Here is a 22,554-nt window from a genome sequence, read left to right on the forward strand (position 1 = left end):
ACACTGTGGTGGTTGGAGAGGCTGTTTTGGTAACCTTCAGGTGGATAAAATCTTACCCTCAGATCCAACTAGGAAAGAAGGAATAAAAGATGCTGCTGCTGCTACTGTGCAGAGAAATGCAACAAAGATGATTAGGGGATTGGAGGCTAAAACATATAAAGAACAGTAGCTGGAATTGGGGGTTTAGTTTGATGAAAAGAAGGACTAGGGGTGACATCATGATAGCAGTGTTCCAACATCTATGGGGCTGCCACAAAGAAGAGGGAAACAAGCTATTCTCCAAAGCACCTGAAGGCAGGACAAGAGGCAATGGGTGGAAACTAATCAAGGAAAGAAGCAACCTAAAATTTAGGAAGAAATTTCCTGACAATTAGAACAATTAATTAGTGGAACAACTTGCTTCCAGAAGTTGTACAGTAAATGCTCCAACACTGGAATCCCAAAGGTGCTTTTTCAGGAGGGAATTGGACTTTCTTGTCTTTTCTTTTGAAGACGTTTCACTTCTCATCCAAGAAGCTTCCTCAGCTCTGACAGGATAGCGGGGGAATGGAAGAATTTATATTCCTTGCAGACAGCTGGTCTTCTTTAGTGGGTCCTTGAAGGACTTGGGAGGTTTATCTGTACCCTCAGGTGTGATCAGTTTTTACCAGTCCCAGACTGAATCAAATTGAAGATTAAATCAATAAAAATAACAACAACAATTTCTTTTTATAACAGGAGTGTCAAACTCACATCATCATGATGGCATCATGTTACATATCAGGACTTTCTCCCCCTTTGCTAAATCGGGTGGGGCTGGACCAGTATGTGACACTTCCGGCGCGCTGGCCATGAGTTTGACATCCCTGTTTTATAACAAGGAATGAAGGGTGCAAGGTGCAATTAAGTGAGCTGGGTTGTACTAACCTTTTCTATTTCATATCTGTTGTACCCGTGGCACGACAATACCGCGCTGGTCAAAATCGCGGCAATAAAATCGGGGCGCTAAAGCCGCGCCGTCATCACCGCCGCGACAACAGTGCGGCAACAGAAGGGCGCTTTAAAACGGCGCCGCGGCAGAAAGCTGACTTCAATTAAGGTAAGCGTTAGGATTAGGTTTAGGGGTTTGTTTTAGGGTTAGGGTTAGGTTTAGCGTTAGGGTTAGGTTTAGGGTTAGGTTTAGGGTACTGAGTGCTTGGGAATGCGCAATTTTGCTCTCCGCGATTATGTCATCGCGGTAGGGTCGTGTTTTTCCCTAGCGCTTAGAACGGCGCGAATTAGTCTTCGCGCTTATGTCTCCGCGCAGAAGGGCTTCGCGGATTTGTGGTGGAACCGTTGTACCAACGGTATTCCCAATTTGGTAGAGGGCAGAAAACACTGGAGAGAGGCAATTCCACCACTGATCTTTTCCAAGTGACAACAGCACTGTGAATTGCATCTGGAAACCTATTGGGAGCCAGTGCAGCTCACTAGCAGCAGTGTCACAAACACACTGTTGTATTCTGGGCCTGCTTTAAGTTTCCCAATGCTCTTCAAGGCCAGCACTGTAGAGCAGGGGTGTCAGACTGGCAGCCTGTGGGCCAGATGTGTCACGTGCAGGCCACACCCATCCCTGCTCTGCGAAGGGGGAAAATGTCATAAAACATCACATAATGGCAACATGATGCTGAGAGTTTGACATCCCCGATGTAGGGTATGTTGCAATAGTTTGATGGGGAAATGACTAACGGTGCAAATGGCTCATGAGATAATTTGTGCAAACGTCTCCTGGTCATGGCTGCTACCAGCTCTTCAGGTAGGAGCAGGAATCGAAGAGAACCCACAGATTGGACACCAACTCTGAATGAGGCAGGATAACTCAAGGTTAATGAAGTCACTAGATCCATGGGGCTGTAAAAACCATAACCACTCCGTGGTTAAGGGTTAGGGTTAAGCACAATCGTTAAAAGCTGGAAAAGCACTGTCACATCATCATGACGTTAAGATGTCCCACTGAATATCATATCGATGATACTTAAGCTGTGCCAATGGATGGCTTCACCCAGTAGTTGATACGTACAATGAACAAGACATACCAGATACAAAACAACGTTGTTTGTGTCTCATTATCTTGGTAATTCATTTGCTCAGTTTCACTCAAATGTTCTGGAACATCAGAAAAAAAAAAATCCCAATAGATTTTGGGAAGGAAAGGAAGAGGTGCGAAAGGATTCCTTGTGTAATTGTTGATACAATATTGGAAGATGGAAGCAAACTTGGATCTGATACTTATCATTATTTTTTTAAATTAACTTAAATCTGAACAACAGTCCTGACATTATCCGTTATAAACTTCCTTCAATAACGTATTAATGTAGATCATCACATGCTATTTTTAAACTCTTTTCAGTAGCGAAATTGACCATTTCAAACACTGTACCAATTTCTGAAGGGGCTTATTTGGTTTTACAGATAAATGTCAACTTACAACCATTGATTTAGTGCCATTCAAAGTTACAGTGACACTAAAAAAAGTGATTTGGTCCTCACACTTACAACAATCCCATCCTTACAATCATGTGATGAAAATTCAGGCATCTGGTGACCAGCATGTCTTTACAATGGTTGCAATGTTCCAGGATCATGTGATTCCCATTTCTGATCTTCCCAGCCAACTTCTGACAAGTAAAGTCAATGGGGTAACCGGACTTCCTTAATGTCCATGTGATTCACTTAACAACTGCAGTGATTTGCTTAACAACCATAGCAAAAGTGTCTCAGAAAATAATGGAAAATTCTGGTTCCAACTATGGTTGTAAATTGAGGATTACCTGTACAACATTCAATGAATGTAGCCTTTTGCGGCTCAGTCACAAAACCATAATTCAGCATAATTCACTCTTTGCATATGGTAACACAGCTGCTAGAAAATAACACTTTCCAGAAGGAGGCGTTGCATTCATTGCTAAATTCTCGCAGACAGCATCCATGTGATGTACCCAGGATTTTCCATTTGATTTTAAAGTGTTTCAAATAAAGTGTAGAGTAGAAGAACATAAAGACACGCTCCATGTACAATGATTCAGCCATACAAAGCGATAATGAAAATTATGTAATTTATTTCAATGTGTCAAGCACAAATTGTCCCCTAACACGGGAACATCACAAAGAACATAGTTAAAAATCTGGAAACATTTACATTGAAAGTTAGCCCAGACTGGCAACACCACTAAATATTTTAAGGCTGTATACATACATACATACATAAATATATATATATATATATATATATATACTGCTATATATATATAGCAGTACTTACCACTTGGAATTACTTCAGGCCAGAAAAGAAAAGCTTAGTACTGGCTGCATTTCTACATAAAATATTGCAAATCTTTTAAAAATGGTGTAAAAATAGGAAGACTATCAACAGATTCGGAGGATGCAGTGGCAAACCCTTACTATAAATGTACCTAAGTGCACACAAGATTTGAAGATGCCTTCAATCAGTCAGTCAGTCAGCCCTATGCAGGATAGTGGGATATTATGTAATACTGTACCAGCAATCATTTTGGATAGAAAATACAGGGAAGCCGAGCAAATTGATTGCATGTAATCATTTTAGAAATATGTAGAAGCAGTGATTTGCAACTGCTTGGGTATTTGTCTTGTGTGCTTCAATAGATAAAAGGTCTCTGGGTGGCAAAAGGGAATCCTGGTGAATCCCAGGGATTTTGTGACATACAAAATTACCTATAGACACAGTGCTTACATGCTCATCTCAAAATAATGATACAGTTCAGTGAAATTGTTTTCTATAACACTTATTATGTCTCAATTGTGAGTGTGTGTGTGTGTGTGCGTGTTTTGGTGTGTGTGACAGCTATCTTAGGTAGGCTGCAAAATCCAGATGAGTAAGGTTTTCTGTATCTTGGCTGCTTTTCAGAAAAACATCTGGATTTTTTGCAGCCCAAATTAAAACAGAAAACTGACACACAAGCAGGCCTATTTGGCTCACTGACATAATTTAGGGCATCAGCTAATTGCACCTCGAAGGCCTCCAATTTCCTAAAAGTGGCAGGCTATAAGAAATTGCACGTATTTGTGGAATGTGATGTGCTATTCATAGGGATTTTAGATGTGACAGCACACCCCAAAAGACCCAAGAAACTGTGCTGTCTATACCCATTGGCTGAATTTTCACATGGTTGCTTAATGTATGCAAATTAACTGATTCCGGAAGACATTTTAAAGGATGCTAAAATGTCCTCCCTTAACAAGAGAAGAGATAAAAAACAAGTCAGTGGGAACCATTTTACAAAAGAAGTAGATGCATACAATGCTTCAAAGGATGTACCAATACTGGCTGGTAACGCTTAACTGCGTCAGAAAAATGACAAGACATAGAAAACAAAATTGCACAATTAAAGCTACATTTGGCTTCAGCATTAAGGCCCATACAGGTAAAGAGGTCCTTGTGAATGTACATGGAAAAAGGCAATGACATTGATCGTAAGAACAAAACTATGCAGGTTCCCTGCCTAACCTGGCTCTCTCTCTTTCGCGCTCTCTCTCTTCTCTCTCTTCCTTCCACTCCTGGTTGTGTATTAAAGTGCTTGGTGCCTCAAAGGGCCCCTTGCAATTAAGTCTCCCCTTTTCTACAGCTCCTCACTTTTATTGCTGCCCAATGCAGTGTTTTATTTGAAGACATAATTAATGAAGAGCTGACAAGTTAGAAAGATGCAGAGAAGAAACCAACACCGGGACTCCACAAGATTTTGGGGTAAGCCCCTCCTGTAGAGAGATTCCTTGCTCAGCGCAGTGAGGTTTCTGGAAGGAAAAAAAAATATCAAGCGATTACTATTCAAATAACCAATGGTTACTGACAGATACAGATCCTACACAAAAAGCAAAGCATCCATGCAGAATTAAACCCTAGACACATACTTTCTCCCACGCTTTTTAGCTAAACCTAAAATGTCACACTTTCATGGTTGCTCTATTCACCATCTCTAATCTTTGCAGCAAAGTTGAATAGGCTGCCCCTTCCCCAAAGTATTTCTAAAAGCATGCCACTTTCATTTGACTGGATTCATATAACATGCTCAGTCAACCTATGCCAGTGATGGCTAACCTTTTTGTCGGTGTGTGCCAAAAGTGCGCGTGCGTGCCTGCACCCATAATGCAATGCACACACGACCCCCCCCGCGCTCTCCCCCACATGCACGCGCGGCAGAGACCCAAAGACCAGCTGGCCGGCGGGAGGTGTGCGCATGCTCAATGGAGCTGGGCTGGGGTGACGGCTGGTGTTCTTGCAGAGAGGGCTCTGCGTGCCATTTGTGGCACGCGTGCCATAGGTTCACCTTCACGGACCTATGCTTTCTTTATGGTTCACAGGTTGTATGAACCCTTGCCAGTGTGAATTATAAACCACAGTTTAGGATTTTGTGCCAGCTATTTTCATTCCTCAAGCACATAATGGAGCACCCGCTGTGAACATTTTTTCTGATATCTGCCAGGCTCTCTGCCTCATAGTTTTTTTCCACTTGAATTTTATTTTATTTTTAAATCCATAGATGAGCCATGGTGGGTAGCTGTTGCCAGGGCTTTGCTTGAAACCGTCCAAAATAATCAAGGTAAAATAGTTTGTCCTTTGCTAAACCTAGCTTGGCAGCCATTTTGCAAGTGAATGAGAACCTCCACAACTGATTCTTTTTTCATACAAGCATTGCATTCCTAATGAAATATCATACTTATGTATGTCCTGCTGGGCTCTCTGGAGTGATAAGACAGCAGTATGAATTTCCTTCAAGTGGCTGGTTTCCTTCCCACATTGAGTACATGGGCTTCCAAGGCCTGTGTGAAATGATAAATTAAGTGATAGGATTTCACAATGTGATTTGGAAAAAAGAAAGGAATCCGCTGCTACATTTTTCATTTTTTAAATTTCCCTTCTCTGTAGAACAGGGGTGTCAAAATTGTGGCATCACGTTTTCATCACCTGACGTAATGCAACTCCCCCCCCTTTGGTAAAATGGGGGTGGGTGTGGCCAGCACATGATGCATCTGGTCCTCAGCCCACGAGTTTGACACCCCTGCTGTAGAGGATTTGCTTATACATAATAAAAGGCAATATAAAAATTGGAATGGACCACAAAACTAATTTTAAATTCACTGGACACTGATATTATTCTAGGTCTTGCAAACAGCAGTGTCCCTAACAAGCCATGATGTGTCGAAATGATACTTGTATGATGCCATTGCTCAAATTATGCAATTATGCAGTTGGGTCATGGTAGCTGATGTATGTAAGTGATGTTATATGTACATGCCATGATTTTTAACCAGTCCCCCCCACTGATACACTGATCATAGATCTATTCAAAGAAAAGACCCAGATATACCTTTTGCATATCAGAATGGGACAAATCACCATGGCCCACTCACCATGGCCCACTCTGTGGCCATCTTGCAGTGGGGATAACTCAACGTGATGTTATCTGCCACTGTTTTTTTTTTACATTATTTCCACTGACAAAAATGGAAAGTATGTAGAAGAAACAGTGGCGGTTAACATTCATAACATTGAGTTATCCCATGGGGTGATTGTCCTGTGGTAAGTTGTCTTAAAGAGTCTTGGAGGCTCCTCTATCCTCAAAAACCTGGGCCAAATGTAGCATACAAATTACCTCACAAAAACAGATACAATGAAGTGCATGTTTTGAACCTTAGAAGGGGGAAAGCACCAGGTTTTAAATCCGCCCCCTTTTTATTTTTATTTACAAACATACAAAATACACACAAACAAAACTTAGACGTACACTACATCTACACAATACAGTGCAAACAGGAACTTCCTGTTTTTTCTAATAGCAATTTCAAATCGATACAATTCTTATGTTATTTCCCCTTCTAATATATTTCATTTGCGTTTCACCATTTTTAACCCCAGGTTTTAAATTTTTCTAAAGGTTCTAAATGTACTAAAAGGTCATATTATAAACACTGCTATCTCATTAAAATATTAGCTTGTCTAATTTATGGTATTTATTCTAGAGACCACAAATCAACATAGCACACTAGAAGTGCTTTCCTCAAGCTAGTGCTTTCCAGATACACTAAGACTTCAACAAATAAAAGACCAGATTGGCTGAAAACTATGGGAATTGACAACAAATGTACATGGAATGGAGTAGGTTGGGAAGATGATGTAAAGCATTAAAAAGACGTTTCAAAAATCTATTTTGGCCTCTGACACTTGAAACCAAGAATATATTTTTTAATCCAGCCAATTTATTGCTAACTTTTTTAAAAAATGGGTTATTTCATGTTATTCAGTGAGCACTATGCCCTAGATAAAATAGCTGAGCTTTCCTTAAAAGTAGTGCCTTTCAGATACATATAATTTTCATTGCCCCAAAATAGCATTGTGAAGTCACTAGGCTGAGAAGGCTGAGGAACTATTGTGACATATCAACAGATCTTAGTTAGGGCAATATTACAAACTGCAAAATACAGTACTTGCCTTCATCATCTGAGAGTTCCTGCACAGACTCGGGCGTTGAACAGCTACTTTCGGTGGTATTCTGGCTGTTGTTGGAGGGTTGATCACTGGCTTTGCGGTGTCGACTCTGAATGTAAAGAAATACCGAACAGCTCATAAGATACAAGCCACAGTAGAGACTTTAGGTATGCTATAAAATTTAAGAATTAGCGCACATTTGGACTGACTCTCCTGTATTGGAGATTGCTTGTCAAATTATGAGCTGAAATAAGTGTTTTCTTGATGGGCTGTTGAGATTTGCTACATTATGGCACTAGAAATCTACACTTGAACAATGGAAGCACTATAAGTGGAAGCTTGCAACAACATATTATAGCACAGCCTGATTAAAGAGGATTATAGCTAACCTTCCCTGCAGGATACCCAGTTTCGTTTTTCTTTCTTCCATTTTTGTTTTTCTAAGGTATCAATATTTGTAGATCCTGAAATATTTTCCCTTTAAATTTTATTTGTATTTCACATTTTGTACCCGCTTGCCACCTTAAGCTGTACAAATCTTTTCCCAAATGATTCTGGTGAAGCTTCAAAGGTGTGGTGGTGAGAATTTTTTCCCAATAAGCTATGTAAACATACCAGTTTTAAAATCCTGCATATCAACCACTTACTGGTATTATACTGTCTAACTGGCATTCTTCTTGCATTTATGTTGAGATTACATAATTCCACAGTATTCCACAGTATTCCATTTTTGCTTCAGAATGGACTCATGGTGAATTGGTTTGACTTTTCACCATTCTGGAAACAGACTGGAGAAAAGTATTCCAATTTTTCAAATATTTTGGAAAATGCACACTGCCAGCAGAGCTAGTTACTAATTTACCTTGTGTCGTGCTACTTGGTTACCGATGCACATGTTCTTGTGAGTTGACATTCTGTTGGGTAAGTGCCTCTGCATGGTTTGAAGTACACCGTCCTTCTCATACTGGGCGATATCATTTAAAGGATCCCAAGGACTTAAACTTTAACAAAAAAGAAGCTTATGAAAATCCATCAGATTGCAATTAGTAATACACATGCTCATTGCTGAACTCAGGTGGATCAGAAAAGATCACTTTAAACCAGATGAGTGATCTTTAGGGCATAAGACCATATAAAAAAATGAGCAACAATGTTATTCAAAAAAAGGCATCATTAAGTACATGATTAACTGTAACTCAATAAGCAACAGCATAATATTAATTTAAATTTGTGGTGATCCAGTCACATCAATGTTATAATTAGTCACCTACAACAGAGGAAAAGGTAAAAGACACTGATCAATTTATAAGGTATATTGCAAGAGATGATAAATGCAATATCTAAAAAGAACAAAATACTTCCAATGGTTCATTTTCAGTACTTTTCAGATTGTGAAACTTGTTGATTTAACAAAAAAAAAAGGCGCTTGGATCAAGAGACAAAGCTCTAGTGATTGAAAACTGACTGTATTCAAGTGAACTTTTTGTTGTTGTTACTGCAAGATTCCCACAAAAGTCCATCAAATTCTTGAACATGGAACACAATTTGAAAATTATAAGTCACTCACTCTTCATATTTGTAGTGCCATTCATTTGTGGTAGCATTGTGCCAAAAAAGCAAGGGGTTCCACTCTGTTCCGTTTTCCTTCCGTTCTCGTGCTACATTTCTCTGTTCCTCTTCCAACACAAACTTTTCTTGAGTGGCCTTGTGCTGGTCTTCTTTGCCGATTGCACTGGTTACATGCTGCCAGAGTCTGAAAACAGTCAAACATTAAGTTAGTAGGCCAGCATAGCCATATAGTTCAGTGGAAACAAAAGAGACATGGAAACTTGGTTAAGTAATGTTATTGAACCTTCTGAACTGCCAGAAGATGCATACAGAAGTCATCAGTAAACAACTAATCATTCTGCAACAATACAAAGATACAACAGGATTGAATGCATGTTATTTACAACCGGTCCCTATAGTTCCAGCCCAGCTACAGATTATGAAGATCCCCCAGCATCTTTGGCCTTTCAAATGCTCACTCATGCTTTGATCATCTTGTGCAATACACCATGTATGTATCTGCCCTTGAAAATCACTTCGAAGCTACACCTGACCCAGAATGTGGTGGTGTGGGAAATTATGCTGCATTGGTTACCAGTTGTTTCTAGGTGCAATTCAACTGTTAACAGAATAACAGAGTTGGAAGGGACCTTTGAGGTAGGAAACGCTATACCATTTCAGAAAAATGAGTGTCCAATTTCTTCTTTAAAACTTCCAGTGTTGGAACATTCACAACTTCTGGAGGCAAGTTGTTCCACTGATTAATTGTGCTAACTGCCAGGAAATTTATCCTTAATTCTAGGTTGCTTCTCTCCTTGATAAGTTTTCATCTACTGCTTCTTGTCCTGACTTCAAGTGATTTGGAGAATAGCTTGATTCCTTCTTCTTTGTGGCAACCCCTGAGATATTGGAACACTGCTATCTTGTCACCCCTACTCCTTCTTTTAATTAAACTAGACATACCCAATTCCAGCAACTGTTCTTTATGTTTTAGCCTCCAGTCCCCTAATCACTTTTGTTGTTCTTTTCCGCACTCTTTCTAGAGTCTCAACATCTTTTTTACATCATGGCGACCAAAATTGGATGCAGTATTCCAAGTAATACTTGTTGGTTAACATCCATAAATTATATATGTATTTCTATGGTATTTAAAATAATTATCTAAAGGACCATCTGTCTTCTATATTTTCTGACCAGCCTGTTCAATCAAAGCAGAGTTGACATATTCTAGATCCCTTCAACTGAACTTTGATGGAAAATGTGCCTTCTTTATCACAGCATCTGGCCCTTGGTACACAATCTTCCCCTAGAGACATTGGCCTTCAACTTGACTCCACTTGAAAGAGCTCTGAAATCTTGGCTCTTCACCTAGGCCTTGGCTTAGAGCAGGGATGTCAAACTGGTGGGCCAGATGTGTCACGTGCAGGCCATGCCCACCTTAGTTCCGAGAATGAGAAATTTTTTGCAAAATGTCACATGACGGCAACGTAACACAGTGAGTTTGACACATGTGGGTTAGAGTGATAGATAGGCTCTGTATGTTTTATTTGTTTTGAATATGTTTTTCCTCCAGTGTTTGGGTTTTTAGGACGTATTTTAGAGTTAATTTTACTGTGTGCTGTCCAGAGTCACTATAATCTCGGGCAATCTTATACAATTAATAAAATAAGTAATAAACCTAACCTATTGATAAATTAAGGAGTAATTCCATTTGTAACAAACCTAGCAGAAGGATTAAAGTACTACATATTAGTCCAATAAAAAAGGAAGAAATCTGTATCTATATATGGCGAAGGTTAAAAACATTTCTACTGCACCAGGAGTGGAGAAACCACCACAAGTTTATTTTTTTCGGAATCATGTTCAAAATACCAATTCATAATCTAATATAACTAGACACGAATCAACTTTTATAAAACTACATTGCCCAAAATGCAATCAAGGGTAGTCAAATTCTTTCCCGTCACCCTCTGACATCAGACTGCCTGCCTTACCTCTCAGATTCAAATTCTGTCTGCTCTTCAAACAAGACAATGTGACGTTTCAGTCTTTGTTTTCGGACTTCACTGGTCGGGTTCCAAAAAATATCCGTACTGCCATTTTTCAAATCATGTATATATACTTCACCATCCTGAAAAAATAAAAAATAAAAAGTTTGTGCCAGTTTCAAACAAGCAGGAGTTATCTTGAGACAGGATTAACAACAAAAGAAAAGAATTCCATTCTTCTCTATTGACAGATATTTCCCCCCCTTATTTTCTCCTACATCTTTATTTCCTCCACTGATTAATTATAAATGAGTACATATTTGGGATGGGAGCCTATCTTATATTATTTTGATAAATCCCATATACTTGGTGTCACATATCTGGGTTATTCATTACAAAAAAACCCAATGTGGTAGTTCTCGAGTTATGACTGCGGTCGGGGCTGGGAATGCTTTACTAAGCAATATAGGTTATGAAGTGTGATGTTAATCACTGCATCGCTTAGCAACAGCAATTCAGGGAGTCCCAGTAACCCATCCAAAAGCTGCAATTGGTCCAGAATCCAGCAGCTTGAACTATTATAGACATACCTTGGGATGCTCCAATTACACCTTTGCTTCATAAGCGGCACTGGCTCCCAATAGGTTTCTTGGTGAAATTCAAGGTATGGTTACAGGTAGTCCTCGACTTACAACAGTTCGCTTAGTGACCATTCAAAATTACAACGGCGCTGAAAAAAGTGACTTATGACAGCTTTTTGTATTTATGACCATTGCAGCATCCCCATTGCCATGTGATTTAAATTCAGATGCTTGGTTCATATTTATGACAGTAGTCTCAGTATGCCATGATCTTCTTTTGTGACGTCCTAACAAGCAAATCAACGAGGAAACCAGATTCACTTAACAACTGAGTTGCTAATTTAACACCTCATAAAATGAGGCAAAACTCATCTAACAAATTTATCACTTAGCAAGCTAAATTTTGGGCTCACCTGTGGTCGTATGTTGAGGACTACCTGTATTAACAATAAGGCTTTCACAGCATGGGCCTCAATGTTTGAGGGTATGCCATTTTCTGATTTTCTCTATTAGACAGGTGGGAGGAGCATGTTCTAGGTCAGTGACGGCTAACTTATTTTTTGTCGTGTGCTGAAAGCGGGCACACACACTTGCTGGCACTCATAATGCAATGCCCATGTGATCCTCTGTGCTCCCTGTCCCATGTGCATGTGTGCGTGACCCCCCCCCACCCCATTTTGGGCCTAGTGGACTTCCACGAAGCTTCCTGGAACCAAAAACAGGCTGCTTCCCCCCGCCCCCTGCGCATGTACGCATGACCCACCCCCCATGCATGCACGCACATCTCCCGCATGCGCCCAGCCCCCTGTGCATCCGGGGCAGAGACCTGAAATTCAGCTGGCCACCAGGAGGCATGCACACATGCACAGTCGAGCTGAGCTGGGGTGACGGCTCTGTGTGCCACCTGTGGCACATGTGCTATAGGTTCATCATCATGGCTCTAGGTTTTATCAGTTAAAATGTATAACCTGGCAAGCATGTGTTCTCCACTCTTTAGAACATTCATTTTCTCAAAAATAGATTAGTCTAAACACTGCTGGCCTTCCACAAAGACCCGAAGACTCAGTTCTTCTCTCAGGTGGGAGGTCAGGAAGTGTTGAATTTGTGAGTTATATGAATGTGTTGTTTGAACGGGTTACTGGTTGTTTTGTTCTTTGCTTTTTGAAATGTTCTATTTTTTTAAGTTTGTGATTGCTCTGATATTTTGTTTTGTTGCCCATCATAAGGTGAGTGGGCAGCCATATAAATATTACTAGTAGTAGCTATAGTTCTTATGCCTGTCAGAACGAAAGGAAAGCAAATGGTAGGGGCATTACCATTTCAAAGACAATCTATATAGTCTGTTAACTCAGCAAAGCCCTCCAATTTAGGATTCATCATATGAAAGTTATACTTAGGAAGCTGAAGTGTTCAAGATCTGTGCTGACCTTCCAGGAAGCGTGTGAATTACTATAACTAACTCCCACACTGGATTTTGGTTGATGTTCATTTATTACATGGAAACCAAAGTTAAGATTTCAGAATTTGGGCTAGCAAAGACAACAAGCCCAGATAGATCTACACCTAACACAGCTGTTTGATGCAATGTTATTCCACTTGTTTTTCTTTTAAACTGAGTTCTCTTCTTGGAAGCATCATGGAACACAGCATTCCAACGGCAGCTCTTCAATTCATATATGCATTTTAAAACTGTCATTAAAGAATATTACGATTTCTTACCCAGTGTCCATCAAGATTTGCCAGCACTTCTTCTCCTGATTTAATCTTCCCTGAAATTTGATTAATGCTTGTACTGCCACCAAAAAATGGCTAAGGAATGTAAAGGGAAGAAAAAACGATTTCAGTCCAGAAAGAGCGAGAATTTGGCCGAGAACACAAATGTGTCTAGATAGATAACTAAAATATAATTTCTCTAGAATTCCAGGGAAAATTAAGTCTATATTGTTTCTGATACCAAAATATAGATCAAACAGACAAACATTTCAGCTAGTGACATTAAGTACTTAATTTGATTATTTTAGTATGTACTTCAAACACCAGTCAAATTTTATCTGAATACTGTTTGGAGAACACCAAATGTGCACCAACCAAGGGAAACTCTTCTGCGAATGCAGATTCATATTCTATAATGAATGTAAGGCCCATTACTGATAGTCAAAGAGACTCTTGGGGATCATAGTAATTATTAGTAGGCTATACAAAGGCATAAAAGTTAAAACTTCCATAAAAATTACAATAAAACCCCGAATAAAAAACAAATCAACGTTATTATTGAGAAAGCATTGGGATGATTTTTAAAACCAGCCCTGTGAAATTCACATAAGGAGATAAAATTGGAACCGGAATGTTGGAGACAAGTTGAAAATGGAACAGAGTGTCCAATACCTTTAATTTGAATTCCAGTTCTGCCCGATAATTGCTTTTTTCACACTCAATAGTAACTTTTCCTCCAAGTTCCATTGTCATGGTACCATACAGAATTCCTAGAAACAGAAAAAAATACAACTATTAGCAGAGCTTCAATTATGCAGAGATTACATACATCAACCTATAAAGGCAGCCCTTTTCATTCATTATGACTTACACCAAAGGAAAATGTAAAATACTGATTTAATTTAAAAAATTGGGTTGCAGTAAAATGAAACTAGGTCCTGTTGTTCAGCACATTCAAGCAAAGCATAAACAAGAACTGCTACCACTCATATAGCAGGAAGAGGCAGAAAGTTTATCTCCTTCAATCTGTAGAATGCAGGATAATTTCAGATCCCTGAACCCATCACTGCTACTCTGCTTTCTGTTTGGGAGAGGTTTTCTTGATCACAAAGCAACAAATGCTCAGTGCAAATTCAATCCTTGCTGTCTCTATAGCTCAATATGTATTTTCTGATGACATTCGGTTATCTTCATTTGTATACTGTAACCATTTTTTTGGAAACAGCATATTTACAACTTATGTTAAATTTCTCAATTTGTACAAACTCAATTGCATTGCATTTGGACATGTATAGGTAAATCCCCAAGCTACTGCCTTTTTCAAATAATTTTGTAGAAGACATTTCAACAGATGTAATTTGCATCGTAGAGAAATATTAAGGCACGGAAGCTATCTTTTGCACAGTCTTGCGTCACATTATTCCAAATTCAGATTACTTTTTACCATTTTTGCAATTAAACATAACTGGTGGGTGACAAGGCATTGTATGTTATAGGTTTTTTAAAAACAAACAAACAACAGACTCCTACCTCATCCTAATTTCCTACATACTGTAGCTAGAAAAACTTAATGAGGATCTTTTAAAGGAAGAAAATGGAATCCAAGACAGGAAAGGACATAGCACATACAATCCCTCCCCCCCACTCCAGAATCCCAGCAATGTCCCACCTTTACAGTGTGCATATGGCATTGTAATGACATACTCTTCCCCAGAACTTAGAAATGTGAGTTTAGCTTGGCCGTCCAATAATGCCGAAAGTGAATTACCTGTAGAAACAGATGAATACAAATGGCATGATAGTCGCTCTTAAAATTGAACAAGAGAAACAAGAGATACAAATTATCTAAATTAAGAAAAAACAACTTTTTGAAAAACATCCTTGATGGACATGTTTTTAAGCAGATACAATATACCCATTTTTTATTATTTTCTTTTAAGGGATGTGTGAAAAGTGACTCTCCATATTTTTTTCCTCTAAGAACAAATTGCAATATGTCTATGCATACACAAGAACCTCTACATGTTAAAATTTAGCAATATGCTTTATTCCTATATACACTGGCATCAAAGTTGATTTTGGCTTTAGAAAAAAGGCAAATCAAGTGTTATGCCTATCATAATTCTTCTCCAGCTGCATTCACATTTAATGCTAGGCAGGGTTTCGTTTCAATTATGATTTGTTGAACAATTTGAAATGGCCTAGTTGCCCTAAGAGGTGGGTTTTATGACACACTGTCAAAATCAAGCAACCCACATGGTGGTTTACCAACATGTATGAACTAGAGAGCTCTGTCCGTCTGATCAGATGCCTTACCATAAAATTTTGATTTGGCTAGAATGCTGCCAGTAATACAAAACCCATCCTTCCTATTACTGACATGAAAGGCCGATACTGGAGGATGATGAGAAACCTGCAATGGAAGGCAATAAAGTAAAAAAAAAACATGTACAAAGTTTTGCTGTATAGCTAAGTAGCATTGGTATAGAAGGAAGCCTCAAATTTACCTGTTCTGCTATGTAAAATGTGTGACTGTTTGTCTGTGGATGAAACCAACAACAACGAAAAGTCTCTCCCAAAATGGGATTGTATGGCTTTTTTATTCCCTGGAAGACAGGAATTTAATAACATTAGAACCACAGTTAAATAAATCTCCTGGAATGAGTTTCCAAATGTGTGACTGATATTAATGAAAATCATTTATACATGTTCATAATAAACGCTCATGAGGTAAGCTGGTCTGAGAGAGAGCATGAGGATCAAAATACTAAGTGGAGATAAGAATTGAATGTCTTGGCTATCACTGGGCAATTTAACTGCAATTGTATATAGATTCTGCATTCTAATTAAAACATCTTTTTAATTCAGATAGCAGTGCGGATCTTCCTTCTAGGAAGATAAGAAGTTATTTTCTACCGAGTCTGTCCAAGACAAAACTGATAGCAGCTCTCTCAAGGCTTTCCGACACATATTTTTCAAATTCATCTAAGGCTAAACCACACATAATTACTTATCTTCTATACAAAAAGCATGTGCTCCAACTCTGAGCTATCCTTTCACCTTACCATCTAAGGTCAGGTATTCTAATACAAGACTTGTGCTTATAGTCAAAATGGATTTAGGTCTATGAGATCAGATGCAACCTGAGAGCACCATGCACATCCAAGACCACTTCACACATTTGGTGTACTTTCTAATTTTACTTAGTGTGATTTAAATATTCCAATGTTATTTTTATAGACAGAAACCCATCCCAAGATAGCTCGTGAATAAGTAGACATTTTTTAAAAGGATAACCCTACAAGAATAAAGCTCTAAAATGTTTAAATCCAGTTGAATTCCAGATGTAAATTGGACAGGGAAATAAAACTTATTCAGGGGAATTCTTAAGCAAAGAAATGGTGTTTAAGGACTTCCTTTAAAATGGTAGTGATGCTACCTGGAAAATTCCATGGCCGATCCCTAATAACATTCTTGAAAATTTGTAAATCTTTAATACAGTTTACAATTCTTTTGAATAAAGCATAAAGAAAGGAACACTGTACTATACTGTCATACCTTTGGCTTTTTATAAAAGCCTGATAGGTACCATCTCAAGACTTGCTTGATTCGACAGTATGAATCTTCTTCAAGAGCAGCTCTGCAGGAAGAATTAAAATGACCATTTCAGTTATTTCTTCATATGTGTAACATGAGCTGCAGGCTTTATTGGCACAAAAGATATTACTTTCATTTTTAAAATTTATACAGTTGCTGGATTATGAGATGGATGGCACATAAATTTAATAGATAAATCAAACTTATCATGAAGTAAGATTGGATGTAAAGCTGCAGAACAAAAAGTGAGAACAAAGTATGGCACATTTCAACTGCCTCTTTCAAATATTCAGTGACAAGTTAAGAGATGAGAGCGATCACATTTTCAATGCATAGCTACAGAATTCACAGAGTTCTTATACAGTAAATGCTTATATGTCTGGATACCTTTGAATAACTGAGATTTGATTAGTTCCATCATTAGATAAGAAAGACCATTGAACCCAGTATTCTGGAACTTATCATTTTTCTTTTTTGTAGAATTCTTTTTGAGTTTATAACATTTATAACATGTTGCCTCTGACATTTGTAAGAGATTTGATAACAGGAATATTGAGATACTTTATTCATTTACCTCTTTAAAATAACCATATGAGATTTTGGAAGATTTCAAAAATAAGATCATGGAAATCTCAGTAGATGTTATGATTTAATGAGCTATTATTGGTTTTTTAAAAAGAAATTATTATTTGGAACTTGCAGAGATTCCACAATATCACTATATGAAAATGTTGCTAAATTGGTTGAGAAGGAAATGGGCTGTGGGGTTTGCGATATCCCATTTATTATTTTCATTATTTTATTTATTATACCTGCACTTTCTATTTATTAACCGACTTAGCATTTTGGTCTTGAACAAAGACTTTGATAGGTTTATTGTATTTTTAACTGCTAACTTTTGATACTGTATTTACAAGACCAAATTGTTGTTAATGAAGAAATAGAATACAAATTGTTGGTCTTGTGTTTTACTGCAGGAAATAGTCACTATGCCCAAAGTATTTCAGAATTTATATTTCTCAATGCTGTTTTTAATGTGTCATAAATCTGAATATATTTCACTCTAGCAAAGGACATGAAATTAAGTGCTGATTTATCAATCAACAACATTGAGGATATTTCCGCCCTTTTTTCTCATTGCATTTCCCATTGTTTTCATAAACCACTTTTGCTTAAAGATCACTGGGACACATAGCTGGCATGGTTTACTTCCTATATTATCAGAGACATCTTTTAATTATACAAATATCCCAGTTTTAGCTATTTCTTGTTCAGTTGCTAAGTCATGTCCAACTCTTTGCGACCACCATGAACCACAGCATGCCCCCCTCTGCTCCACTGTATCCAGGCGGCTGCCCAAATCCATGTTCAGTGTGTTGATGGCACTATCTAACCATCTCATCTATTGGGACCCCATTCTCCTTTTGCCTTCAATCTTTCCCAACATCAGAGTCTTTTCCAATGAGCTCGCTCTTCTCAATTGGTGGCCAAACTATATGAGCTTCAGCTTCAGCATCTGTCCTTCCAAAGAACAGTCAGGGTTTATTTCCTTTAGGAGTTCTAGCCATATGGTTACTCTTATACATCATCTCACAGATACACACTTTCCAGCTATAAAGCTGCTACTTACTGGGAAAGTAGATCAGCATGGTAGTAATAATCAGAAAGTTTGTTGAGGAAGGAGCGTGGCTCTAGGATAAAAGTGGGCAAAACCACACGGGATAAATCCATGCCTGGCCGTAGCTGCTTCAGAAGAATCCACATCAAACTCTTATTTTCGTCAGACACAGTTTCGGTTTGAGAATATTCACCTGTCTGATGAGGAAAATCTTTCGGTAAGATTGAAGCTTTGTTAAAGGGAAAGCAAGAAATTAAAAGGGACAATTTGGCATCAGTCGAAGATGTTCCCTTCCTGCTCTCATATCACTACTGAATAAGAATTCCTCAAAGTGGAAGAGTTAGCATCCTTGAAAGATGCCTTCTGTATTATGACATCAGCTTGAAATATAATATTATCCTTTGTTTATGTGAATTCTTGAATATTCTGCTAACATTTTGATTAATAGATCAGCCATCTTGTCTGGTCAAGTTTGCTGTGAGAATCCAGAAATTGATTCTGAGTGGCTGAACATATAGAGGTAGTCCTTGACCTATGACCACAATGCACCCAGAATTTTGGTCATAAGTTGTTGCAATCAAGCTTAATTTTATGAATCATCACAGTCAAGTGAAATATTTAGTTAAGCGAACCACAGGGTAATTAAGTGAATCCAGAATATCCAACGGGCACTTTTTTGGTGTTTTCTGCCACAAACCGACAAAAAATATTTTCAAATTGTGGTCACATGACCATGGAGTGCTGTAACCAGTCATAAATGGCAGTTGGTTGTCAAATGTCTGAAATGCAATCATGTGATAGTGGGGGGGAGTACCATTGTAACTTCGAGGATGGGCCCTAGGTAGCTTTTTTGAAGTTCATCATAACTATTCATGTTTGTTAAATGAACGCTCTTAAGAAGAGAACTATCTATAACCTAGAATATGTTATGCAGATCCAGACATCCTTCGCATAGGATGTTTTCTTTAACACCAGCCATAAAACTCAACAGAAACATACATTACTAAGGACAGAGTCCAACATTCATAATAAAAGTGAGTTTTTAGAGCAAGAAGTTTTGCTAGAAACTGTAACTGAGCCATTTGTTTTATTCACACACAGTGCTACAACTTTAGCTGTGACAACTTCCAAGACATGTGTCCAAATCTTCCCTAATCTGGTGCCTTCTATAGAGTTGGTCTTTAGCCAGGTATTCTTAAGAACCGCTAGACCGTTGCTGGGCTACAGATTATGGGACCTGAAATCCAGTATATGTAAAGGGATCAGGTTGTAGAAGGCAGTTCTTCTTCTTCTTCTTTTTTTTGCAAAAAAAGATGAAGTCAGGGTTCCAAATAGCATCCAAAAATAAATCAGAGTCCAAGGCAAAGTATTGCTCAATTTATTAAGAGAGCCATGTTGGCACATCTGGGAAAACCCGAATCTGAAAGCTTCCCGGTTTCCCCCACCTAGTTGAAAGTTCAAGATCTTGCCCCCACACCCACAAGTCCATCATATGGTCCAATCTCCCACTGCCATTCTGGCAGCTCCACCCATCCAATTGCGGTCAGGTGCAGAGGTGCAGAGACAAAGGATGTCCTTGGCTTTATGGAAAGAATTTTGTTATGGCTACATGGTACAACCCCCCCTCCCATTTTCCCACAATAGAAAACGCATAGCAGAATAATAGAATAATATAGAATAATCGAAAGTGTGGCAGATCCAAAAGAAAAGATGGCTGCAGGCCTGACAGCCTGCTTCTAGGAATCATACAGCTTCAAGCAGCCAGCCTGACTGGAACAAGCTTGCACATCTTTCGCACCAATATTGATCTGTAAAGTGCCTCTCCTTGAGCAAGTTCACTGCACATATTTAAGCAGTGTGCCACGCGCCAAACAGCAGAACTGTTTGATAAAAGGAAACATGTCTGCAGTGAGGAATGAAACCTTTCTTTCTCTTATTGATTTTGATTATTTGCCATCCATCTTGGTCCGCCAAAGATAATAGAAATTTCAGACACAGATCCCTGTAACATTGCTATAAGCTATGATGCAAACTGATCTGCCAGCATTTACACCAGCAGCATTTGCATTTTTATTGAGGCACACATCTTGGTATTCCATACCAATACACACACATGCACATCTAAATGGATTGTAAAATCAATTCCTTTTTGTACAAAACAAGACTTTTAAGATAAATATGTGCCTATTTTTTCCTCACTCTAATATGTCACTACTCCATCAATTTAACAGAATTGTTACCACCTTGGGTAATCTGTATATGAGTGATAAGGAAGTCAACTACATAATTAAAATACCAGAAGCTTAAACTTGTAGAGGAAGGCATACATATTTATATATTTTAATATTCTTCAATGAATTCATCTTAAAACTTTATTCAGGCTATAGGTGATTGCCATGGATACATATCTAAACATTTTAGATTTTAAAGAAAACTGGGATTATATTTTCTCAAAGGAGGTGAGAATACACATAGTCCTTGTTTTACAACCATTTGTTTAATGACAATTCAAAAGTTACATCAGCACTGAAAAAAGTGACTTATGACCATTGCAATATCTCCATGGTCATGTGAACAAAATTTGTATGCTTGGCAACTGGCAAGCATTTATGCCGGTTGCAGTGTTCCAGATCACCTTTTGCAGTCCTCTGACAAGCAGTCAATGAGTAAGCCAGATTCACTTATCAACCATGTTACTAATTTAACAACTGCAGTGGTTCATTTAACAACTGTAACAAGAAAATCATAAAATTGGGCAAAACTAACTCAACAACTGTCTTGCTTAGCAACAGAAATTTTGGGCTCAATTGTGGTTGTAAGTCAAGGACTACTTGCAGTTTCTCTGCTCTTTTTCATCAGTGTCTGGGGAAATAAATTGATGCTAATCTTTAAATTAGTCTATGCTCCCTGCAGACATTCATTGCCTCGTGCTGTTCTCCAACTTGCACATCCCATTTTTTTCTCCAAGCCAGTGTCTAAATCATGATATTTGGAGAAGGAGTGGTGTCTGCTGTTCTGTAAGCCACTGTTCTATTCCTTGGTTGAGCGAGAGTGTGCAGACTGCCGACAAGGCATGGTGTGAGTGAAGATGCTCTGAGTGAGGGTACACTGATGTGGGAGACTTATTTCCATTGACTTTGCTTGTTTGAAGTCAGCAGGGAAGGTTGGAAATCACAATCACACAATTGTGGGATGCTGTAAATATCGCAAGTGTAAGACATTTATGCCCAGATCATGATCATGTGGCTGCAGGGTGCTGGGATGGCCAAAACTTTGAGAAATGGTCATAACCACCACTCATTCAGTACTGTCCTGACTTTGAACAATAGCTGAATGAGAGATCACTAACTTAGGACTACCTGCAATATAGAACAATTTTCTGTTGCAAGAGAATGCATTAATGGGAATGCATTAATAACACAAGGGAAACAATGTGAGCAGTTAAATTAAATGAGTAATTACCTCTCCAAATTCTTCATAGTTCTGTTCTAGGTAGGTCGTCCCTTTCTTTTCCTGAGACAACTCCCCATGGTTTTCAGATTGATCACTCTCACTCTCGTTTGTCTTTCGACTATTCTCATGCAATTCATTTTCAGACTCTTCTAGGTTGTCTCGTTCAGATTTGTCTGAAAAAGCATCGTTCTCCAAGTGATGGTTTTCTAGAGCTGAATCATTAAGACTGAAACAAATAGATGGTTGTACTGTTTTAATTTCAAAACATTTGGAACCTCTGAAAATAAAAGGTTTATTCACAGTCAAGTAGTGGGACTGAGCATTACAGCAAATATTACCTGGAGAAAAATCCTTGAGAAAAACCTGGCTAAGGTTATCTTATATTTTGGTTAATACCACAAAATCGTTCCCCCATCCTACCCCTCCTGGACATTAGTCCTTAACCAAAACTAGGAGAGGAACTTTAATCATTAAGTGAGATGGGTGTTACGTGAATCACACCCAATATTATGAACTTTTTTTGCTGTGGTTGTTAAATTGAATCACTACAGTTGTTGAGCAAATCTGGCTTCTCCC

General features: G+C 38.5%; 1 protein-coding gene across 6 annotated transcripts in view; it reads right to left on the reverse strand.

The window, feature by feature from the left end:
- Positions 1-3,057: 3,057 nt before the first annotated feature.
- Positions 3,058-22,554, reverse strand: part of OSBPL5 (oxysterol binding protein like 5) — a 125,748-nt gene continuing 106,251 nt past the window's right edge. For all 6 annotated transcript variants that reach the window (XM_087716976.1, XM_087716993.1, XM_087717006.1 and 3 more), the window contains 14 exons: positions 21,988-22,204; positions 18,538-18,722; positions 16,869-16,950; positions 15,818-15,916; positions 15,627-15,723; positions 14,980-15,078; positions 13,983-14,080; positions 13,317-13,406; positions 11,023-11,159; positions 9,048-9,233; positions 8,343-8,481; positions 7,484-7,589; positions 5,712-5,814; positions 3,058-4,788 (listed from right to left, as the gene is read on the reverse strand). In XM_087716976.1, coding sequence (XP_087573102.1) covers positions 4,656-4,788; positions 5,712-5,814; positions 7,484-7,589; positions 8,343-8,481; positions 9,048-9,233; positions 11,023-11,159; positions 13,317-13,406; positions 13,983-14,080; positions 14,980-15,078; positions 15,627-15,723; positions 15,818-15,916; positions 16,869-16,950; positions 18,538-18,722; positions 21,988-22,204 — 1,771 coding nt within the window. In that variant the 3' untranslated portion in view covers positions 3,058-4,655. The remainder of the gene's footprint in view (positions 4,789-5,711; positions 5,815-7,483; positions 7,590-8,342; positions 8,482-9,047; positions 9,234-11,022; positions 11,160-13,316; positions 13,407-13,982; positions 14,081-14,979; positions 15,079-15,626; positions 15,724-15,817; positions 15,917-16,868; positions 16,951-18,537; positions 18,723-21,987; positions 22,205-22,554) is intronic.

This window comes from Thamnophis sirtalis, unplaced genomic scaffold (genome assembly GCF_051295495.1).
Source record: "Thamnophis sirtalis isolate CommonGarterSnake01/CBP01778 unplaced genomic scaffold, rThaSir2_p1.2 scaffold_1, whole genome shotgun sequence".
Lineage (NCBI taxonomy): Eukaryota > Metazoa > Chordata > Lepidosauria > Squamata > Natricidae > Thamnophis > Thamnophis sirtalis.